At 61.3% G+C, this 7,969-nt stretch overlaps 1 protein-coding gene across 1 annotated transcript in view; it reads right to left on the bottom strand.

The window, feature by feature from the left end:
- Nucleotides 1–6,591, bottom strand: part of SIRT6 (sirtuin 6) — an 8,977-nt gene extending 2,386 nt beyond the window's left edge. Inside the window, exons 1-4 of the mRNA XM_077746237.1 lie at nt 6,457–6,591; nt 4,542–4,669; nt 3,075–3,257; nt 1,062–1,121 (exon numbers count right to left, since the gene is read on the bottom strand). Of these exons, the coding sequence (XP_077602363.1) occupies nt 1,062–1,121; nt 3,075–3,257; nt 4,542–4,669; nt 6,457–6,522 (437 nt within the window). The 5' untranslated portion in view covers nt 6,523–6,591. The remainder of the gene's footprint in view (nt 1–1,061; nt 1,122–3,074; nt 3,258–4,541; nt 4,670–6,456) is intronic.
- Between the last annotated feature and the right edge of the window lie 1,378 nt (nt 6,592–7,969).

Genomic DNA, 7,969 nt, shown 5'->3' with positions numbered 1-7,969 from the left:
GATGACCAGCAGTCTGCCACTTCCTCCTCGACTGCACAGCAAGTACCAACACGCTGTGGCAAAATGGTAACAACTGTCGAACCTAGTCGGGATGGCGAGTGACGGCCCTGTGGATGGACTCTGGCCCCCAGCCTCCTGTTTACACAAATAAAGTTTTATTGGCACACGGCCATGCCCATTCCTTTCCGTGTGGTCTATGGCGGCTTTCACGCCACAAGAGCAGAGCTCACAGTCGTGACAGAGACTGTCTGGGCCACAGAGCTGAACACATGTTACCATCTGGCTCCTTCCAGAAAAGGCTTGCTGAGCCCTGGTCTAGGTGAAGCAGGAGTTCCTCCTACTAGTCTTGTGAGTCTTCTATAGATTTGAAAGTTTTCAAGATATATTAGGGGACAAAAAATTTTTTTTTGCAGTGGGGGGACCCGGCCTGTGCGGCCACTCAGCAGGCGGGCAGGAGACACATCCAGAAGGCTCCAGGAAGGGCTCTGGCTGGAGGGTGGGAGGGGGTGACCGAGCAGGTGGTCCTTCCTGTCAAACTCTGTTACGGGCTGAATTGTGTCCCCCAAAAAGATAGGGAGTACTGAGCCCCGAGACTTTAGGGCCTTATTTGGAAACAGGATCACTGCAGGTGTGCGGTTAAGATGAGCCCTAACCTAATAGGACTGGCGTCCCTGTAAGAAAAGGCAGACACGCAGCGAGGAAGGGGGTGGCGTGAGGGGTGGGCGAGCGGGGGGGCACAAGACTCTGAGAAACATCCAGAAGACACCAGGAGGCAGACAGGAACCTCCCCCACAGGGTTCCGTGGGACCCATTCTGGACGTCTAGCTTCTGGGCTGGGAGCCAAGGGGCGCCCGGGGGGCTCTGTCGGTTAAGTCGACTTCGGCTCAGGTCACGATCTCACAGTTCACGGGTTCGAGCCCCCTGTCGGGCTCTGTGCTGACAGCCCCAGCCTCAGCTCCGGCCCAGCCCCGCCCCTCCCTGGGTCTCTGGCAATGTCACAAGCAACTCCCTTCCGGGTGAGCGGAAGCCCCGCCCCGTCCCCCGGGAGGGGGGGCACTCACGTCTTACACTTGGCGCATTCCTCCACGAACATGTTTCCGTGAAGCTCGGCCAGCTTGTCCCTGCGGAAGGAGAAAGGACACACTTGGCCACGGCACAGGGTTCCGTTCCCGTTCCTGAGGCTTCGGGCAGAGCGCTGAGCCCTCCTCCTCCAGGAAGCCTTCCCTAAGCTTCAACCCTAGGATCAGCAGGCTCCCTCCTTCCCGTGCCTCTGGCTGCTGATTCCAACATCCACAACCTCACAGACGGGCGGCCCACCTCTCTGAGCCTGAGGCACTGCTGGCCCTCCCGGCTGACCCCACCTTTGCACACGGGGGAGACCATTCGTTCAGAAAATCCAATCACAGTTATGTCGGAACCGCCCGCTGCTGAGTGTCACCGGGTGTGAAGTGTGGAAATTCTGATTCCCAGTTTGCAAAGGAAGAGCCTAAGGCGATGGGTGGCCCAGGGGCCTGGGCTTTGGAGGCAGAAGAACAAGGGGTCAACTCCCAGCTCTGTGGCTTCCCAGCACTGTGACCTTGGGCAGGTCACTTCTCAGTCCCCATCTGTGAAATGGGACCACAGTGTCTAACTTTTGGGCTATTTGGAAGAACAACGATCGGGTCTGGAAGGCTCTTCCCCTGGCTCCCTCTGTCCCCTCCCTCTGTCCCCTCTCACAGGTCACAGCCTCCCTGACCTGTTAAAGGCTGTGACTCCCGCCCAACCTTCCCGTTTGGTTTCATGCCAACATCACCACCTGACGCGGAATTTAATTGCGGATTTGTCTTGTCTTCTGCCTGTTTCCTCCACCGCCCCCCCGGCCTGATTCCCGGGAGGGCAGGGGTTCTGTCTGTCTTGCATACTCTGCGTCCTGTGTCTGGAACAGCGGGTGGCGGGCAGGGGGCGCTGGGGGGTCAGCGCTTCCTCCTCCAGCACGCACACGCTCGCGCACACACGCGTGGCACTGTGAGGGCGTGGCAGTGGGTGTCGGGCACGGCCTGGGCGTGGGCAGGCGTGAAATCCACTGAGCAGGAAGTNCCTGACGCGCCAACGCGCCTCGACGCTCCCTGCTCCCTGGCTGTGCCGCCGTTTGCCGACATGGCCTCCGGCCTCCTCGTCCCTGTAAACGCCCTATCCTCCCGCGCCGTCGAATGCATTCCCTGTACAGCGAGGAAATGTTTGCTCCCATTTCTAGAAACGTCTACGCAGGCCACGAGGGCTAGGTCTGTAGCCAAGTGCCTAGCAAAGCGGTCTGACCCGAAGGATTAGACGCCAGTGGCTCCGCCCAGACCAGAGCCCTAAGGTGAAGCCAGCCAGAGGGGGCTGGGCGTTCCCGAGGTCAGCACGCGTCCAAACGGCGACGCCCGCGCACTTGGCCGCCTCCATAGGCTGTAAGAACCGCCTGAGTCCTGGGGGGCCCCTGGGGGGCTCAGTGGGTTAAGCGGCTGAGTCTTGATTTCAGCTCCGGTCGTGATCTCACGGCCCGGGAGTCTGAGCCCCTCGCCGGGCTCTGCACTGAGTGTGGGGCCTGCTTGGGATTCCCTCCCCGACTCGCTCAGTCTCTCTCAAAATAAATGAATAAACTTTAAAAAAAAAAAAACTTAAAAGTCAGTCCTTTGCCCTCCCAGCGTTCACGTTCACTGAAGAAGTGATAACGAGGGGCAGAAAACCCAACCCCGAATTCTAAATTCCCTGCAGCTTCTCCCCCCAGCCCCCCCAGCCCCCCACGGCGTCGCCCCGAGGGAGGTTTCATAGCGGCCCGTGGCCAGGCTGTGGGGCCGGCGGCTGAGGGCGGGGGGCCATACTCCGGGGGGCCGGAGCGGGGTCAGGGCTAGACTCAGGGCACCCCAAGTCTCGAGAGGTGCCCAGGAGGCGGCGGTTTACCGGCTCCCGCCAAGTGCCCAGCGCCACTCCCGGCTGCCTCCCTAAACGGCCGCGGCAGCCCCGCGGGGGCGGGGCGGGCACCACGCCCCTTTTACAGCCGAGGAAACGGAGGCGCAGAGCGGCGGGCGGCGCGTCACCTGGGGAGGCCTCACCTGGGGAAGCCGGAGCGCACGTGCAGCCCGTCCACGTTCTGGCTGACGAGGAAGCGCACGAGCCCCACGCGCTCCAGCTGCACGAGCGCCATGTGCGTCTTCGTCGGCCGCGCGCTCTCGAAGGTGGTGTCGAACTTGGGGGCCAGGCCCCGCTCCTCCATCGTCCAGACGCCATGGGGGCCTCTGAAGGCGGCAGGTGGGGAGAGGCACGGAGAGTTTAGGGACCAGGGAGACAGAAAAAGAGAGAATCAGACACAGACAGAGAGAGACAGAGGACCCGGGAGGCAAAGAGATAAGAGGAAGGGAGTAAGAGAAAGGGGGGGTGGGAAGGGGAGGGTAGAGAGAGGAGGGAGAGTGTGGTGCAAAAGGGCAAAAATCATTCATTTCAGTCAACATTTCCTGCTGCCGCCCGGAGCCTGGCCCTGTGCTGGGTGATGCTGGGGCCCTAGTGAGCCCAGGCCCTGCCCTCTTGGGGGGGGGGAGGCGGAGGGCGGGGCACAGGCCCTGCAGCCTGCGGAGCTGGAGCAGCTCAGTGGAAGTGGAGAGGAATGTGCATAGGAAGTGTGGGAAGGCTTCCTGGAGGAGGCTGAGCTGTCTCTAACTGTAAGAGGCAAGGGCAGGGCAGTGCAGGCAGAAGGGGTCAGCAAAGCCCCGGAGCTGAGGCTGGAGAGACGTCCCCAAGGCTGGGTCAGAAAGGGCTTTGATTCCCAGCCCCAAGTACTGGGAACTCTGCTGTGTGGCAGTGGGGAGCCATGGCAGATTATTGGGGTGGGGGGGAAATTCATGCCTTAGCCGTCTAACGTTCGTCCCAGAACGAGGAATCTACTCTGCTGCAGTAGTCTGGCTAAGGGCCCATGAGGCCTAGGGAGGGAGTAAAAACCTAGAAAAACTTGGCACCCACAGGGGCCGCTGCGGGGGGGGGGGGGGGGCGGGAACCGGTTCTAGACTCCTACTTTTCAGCAGTCTAACACAAGATATGCCCAAAGCAAACAGGAGCTGAGACACGGTCTGGTCGCACACCCCTGTTAAAAAGCGAGGAGGCTGAGGGCTGGAGGGTGAAAGCCACTTGCCCGCCACCAGGTCTGATAGAAAAATATCTGCAAGTGAGTGTGGAGCTAATTACCCCTAATATCAATCTGCCCATCTTCTAAGGTGATAGCATCCCAATAGTTAGGCATGGACACTGAGCCAGGCAAAAGACCACATTCCCCAGGATCCCTTGCAGCTAGGTATGGTCANTCGTGACCTAAGCGAAAGTCGGACGCTTAACCGACTAAGCCACCCAGGCGCCCCGAATGTGGAGCGACTTAAAGGGACACATCTGTAAGGGCAGATGTGCGCCCCCTCCCCCACCCCCAGGGGGATGCCAACAGGATGGGTTCTGATGCCCAAAGATGCGCGAGCTTACGGGGAAGCTGCTGGCCGCCTGGCAGGCCCTGCCTCAACCTCCCCTCCACGCCCACGGACCTGAAGTCAGGGATGCCGGAGGCGGTGCTGATGCCGGCACCGGTGTGGAACACCACGTTGGAGGACTGCCAGACCAGCCGCGCCAGCTCCCACACCTTCCGCTCCAACTCCTCCGGGGGGTCGAAGATCTGTCCAGGCACAGAGCAGAAGGGAGGGAGCAAAACACGGCCCCGTGTGGCAAGGCTGCCAGCCACAGGCCGGAGGGCCCCGCCTTGCCAGGGCGGACAAGTGACTGGGAAAGGTAGCGTCCCTCCTCTGCCCACAGCCCCCCGGGGCTCCTGCATCCCTCGGGATAAAAGCCTAAGTCCCCCAGAGGCCCCCAGGCCTTACTCAACCTGCCCAACTCCTCCCTCTCTCCGCCTCACTCGCTCTGCTGCAGCCATTCAGGGCCTCCCCACTGTTCCTCCAACACACCAGGCCTGGTCCTGCCTCAGGACCTTTGCGTAAACTGTGGCCTCTGCCTGCAATTCTCCCACATGGCTCTTCCCGCATCCCCTTTAGGTCCTGGCTGAGAAGTCATCTCACTTGCACACCCACGTTCATGGCAGCATCATTTACAATCGCTACCACGTGGAATCAACCCGTGTCCACTGACGGATGACGGGAAACACAACAGGATCCATGCACACACTGGACTATTATCCAGCCCTAAAAAGGAAGGACGTCCTGCCACCTGCCACCACGTGGATGGACCCGGAGGACACCGTGCACAGTGACAAAGCCAGGCACAGAAGGACACGTCCTGCGTGACCCCACTCACAGGGGGTCCCTAGAGGCGTCCCATCCACAGAGATAAAGGGTAGATGGTGGGAGCCGGGGGTGGGGCAGGGGGCGGGGAGTCTGTCTTATGGGGACAGAGTCTCAGTTTGGGGCGATGGAAGGTTCTGGAGACGGATGGTGGGGGCGGCTGCACAACAGCGTGAATGTTTTCAGTACCACTGAGCTGTATACTTAAAAATGGCTAAGGTGATACCTTTTATGTTCTGTGTTTTGCCACAATTTAAAAAAGTTTTGAAAAAACCAAAGTCATCTCAGGGATGCCTCCTGGGCGCTGGTTTGGATGCAGCCCCAGGGCTCCCGGCCTTACTGGTCTCCCTGAGGCCGACTATCATCCGACTTCTTATATCTACTCCCCTTTGTCTGTGTCCCCTCTAGAACGAGGGCGTGGTGTCTGTCTCCTTCCCTCCTGCGGCCCCAGGGCCTAGGAAGTGCCGGGTGCACAGTAGGCGCTCCATAAATGTTTGCGGAATCCAGCGAATAAACAGGCAGGAAGGGAAGAGGGGCTTCCGGAGGGATTCTGAGGGCTCATGTTAAATACCTCAGTCGGAAGGGACAGACCAGCCTTCAGGGGATGGTGTCAATCTCCCCCCCCCCCCCAGTTTACAGAAGGGGAGAAGCGACCCAGGAGGGAAGTGACTCACCCCAAGTCCTACAGTGGGAGGGGTCTTTCTGACACGTACCTACGTCCATCACACCCAGAACCCTTCTCCATCACCCCCAGGATAAAGTGTCGGCTCCCCCGCCCGGCGTGTGAGGCCCCGCCGGTCCTGGCCCCGGAAACCTCTCGGGCCGTGTTTGCTCCCCACGCGTGTGGATTTCCATCCCCTCGCCTTTGCCTCTGCGGTGCCTTCCGCCTGCAACTCTGTCCCTGGCTTCCCCCAGCAGAACTTCAGGACTTTCCACCGCCGCGGGCCCCTCCCTCTATCCAGCCGGGCCGACCCGGGGCTGGGGGGGTCGGGGGGTTCCAGTGCCCAGGAGCGCAGGGGGCGTCACTTCCCGCCCCCTCCCCACCGGGAAGTCCCTCCCATTGTCTAGCCTCCGTGCCTCCCGATATTCCCACAATGCCCCGCTGCTGCCCGGCCCCGCCCAGCCCGCGGCGCTGGGGGCGGCCTTCGGGACGCCGGGCCGCTCTCACCTCGGGGAGGCCACACTTGCCCTTGTCCGCGTACGGCGACAGTCCCGCCGCGTAATTCACCGACATCCTCGCCGCCCCGACGGGAACAATAAAGTTTCTCTTGTTGAGGCCGCTTCCGCCGGAAACGGGGCAGGACGAGAGGGAGGAGCCGCGTTCCGCCCTGCGCGTCCAGCCTCTCCCTCCAGGGCGCATGCGCCTCGCGTTGACGCCGCAGCCGCCATCTCAACTGCTGGCGAAGGGGAGCCCGCTTCCTTCGAGCTGTTCTTAGGGAGCGGGAGACGGGGCCGGCCGTCCGCGTGAGAGCTCTGCAGTCACCCCTAAAGCGAGGGGGGCAAGCGGCCAGTGCTCCCCTTTCTTCTTTTTGCAAATGAGTAAATTGAGGTCCCCACGCCTCTCGGGAGGACGGAGGGCTGATGCTTCCAGTCAAGGCTCTTTCTGCTGCACATTTCAGAAGTTTACAAAGTCACGAATACCCTGCGTTTGTGTGCAGGGAGCACTGGCGGCCCGTGCGGGGAGGGCCTTGGACGCCGCTCTGAATTACTCGAACGTTATTCAGGTGGATGACATCAGGCTGATGACAGCCCGACTGATGCACCGCTAGAGAGAGAACACTGGGGCTGGTGGCCTTGAGGATGCATTTAAGAAACACGTATTGAGCACCTACTGGGTGCCCGAGAAACACTGGAGAACATAGGCGGCACCTTGTGGCGAGGATGGACACAAGTGGCCGGGCAATGGTGCCGGGTGTGGTTAAGGTGTCATGAGGGCCCCGGGCCATACGAGAGCTCTGAGGAGGCCCTGGACCCAGCCTGGGTGTGTGTCCAGGAAGGCTTCCTGGAGGAAGAGGTGTTGCAGCAAAGATCCGGAGTGAGAAGGAATGAGATGGGGAGAGTGAGCCGGTTGGGAGTGACATGGGGTGCAAAGAGGGCGCTCCTAGTGAAGAAACAGCAAGGACAAAGGACAGGTGGGGGGTGGGGGGAGAGCGCTTGGTGTCTTCCCCGCCTGGGCCCGTTGGCCAGCAGGCAGCCCCGCAGCCAGCTTGTCTCCTCCCTCTGTTCGTCCCCGGCCCCCTGGGGCGGCTGCCCTCAGAGCTGATCGGGTGTCAGAGCGGAGCACTTGGAGCTGCTGGTGTGAGCTGGTGGCCCGGCTGGGAGCAGGTAACTGGAGCCCGCAGCGGGCGCGGAGGCGGGTGCTGGAGTCACTGGCGTTGCAGGAGGTGGGAGACAGGCAGTGAGGGAAGCCTGGGATGGAGAGCCCCCTTAGGGCCTCAGCCCCTTGCCTCTGAGCCCTGGTGCGCGGGGGAAAGGAGAGGCCTGTGTGTGTCCTAGCTACGCTGACGGGCTACCCAGGCACCCTGACACACGCACGCGCACGCACGCACACCACCTCCCAGCCTTTGCACTGTCTGGGGCACATACCTTCTTTAAGTGCTGCCGCCCTGCTCAGCGTCCTGCCTGGCCACTGGGTCCTGCTTTATGCATCATCCCTTCTTCCAGAAAGCCACTCCCCCCCC

The sequence above is a fragment of the Crocuta crocuta genome, unplaced genomic scaffold, assembly GCF_008692635.1.
Source record: "Crocuta crocuta isolate KB4526 unplaced genomic scaffold, BGI_CrCroc_1.0 scaffold110, whole genome shotgun sequence".
Taxonomy (NCBI): Eukaryota; Metazoa; Chordata; class Mammalia; order Carnivora; family Hyaenidae; genus Crocuta; species Crocuta crocuta.
The sequence above is the reverse complement of the archived record's forward strand: the minus strand, read 5'-3'. Positions and strand labels throughout refer to the sequence as shown.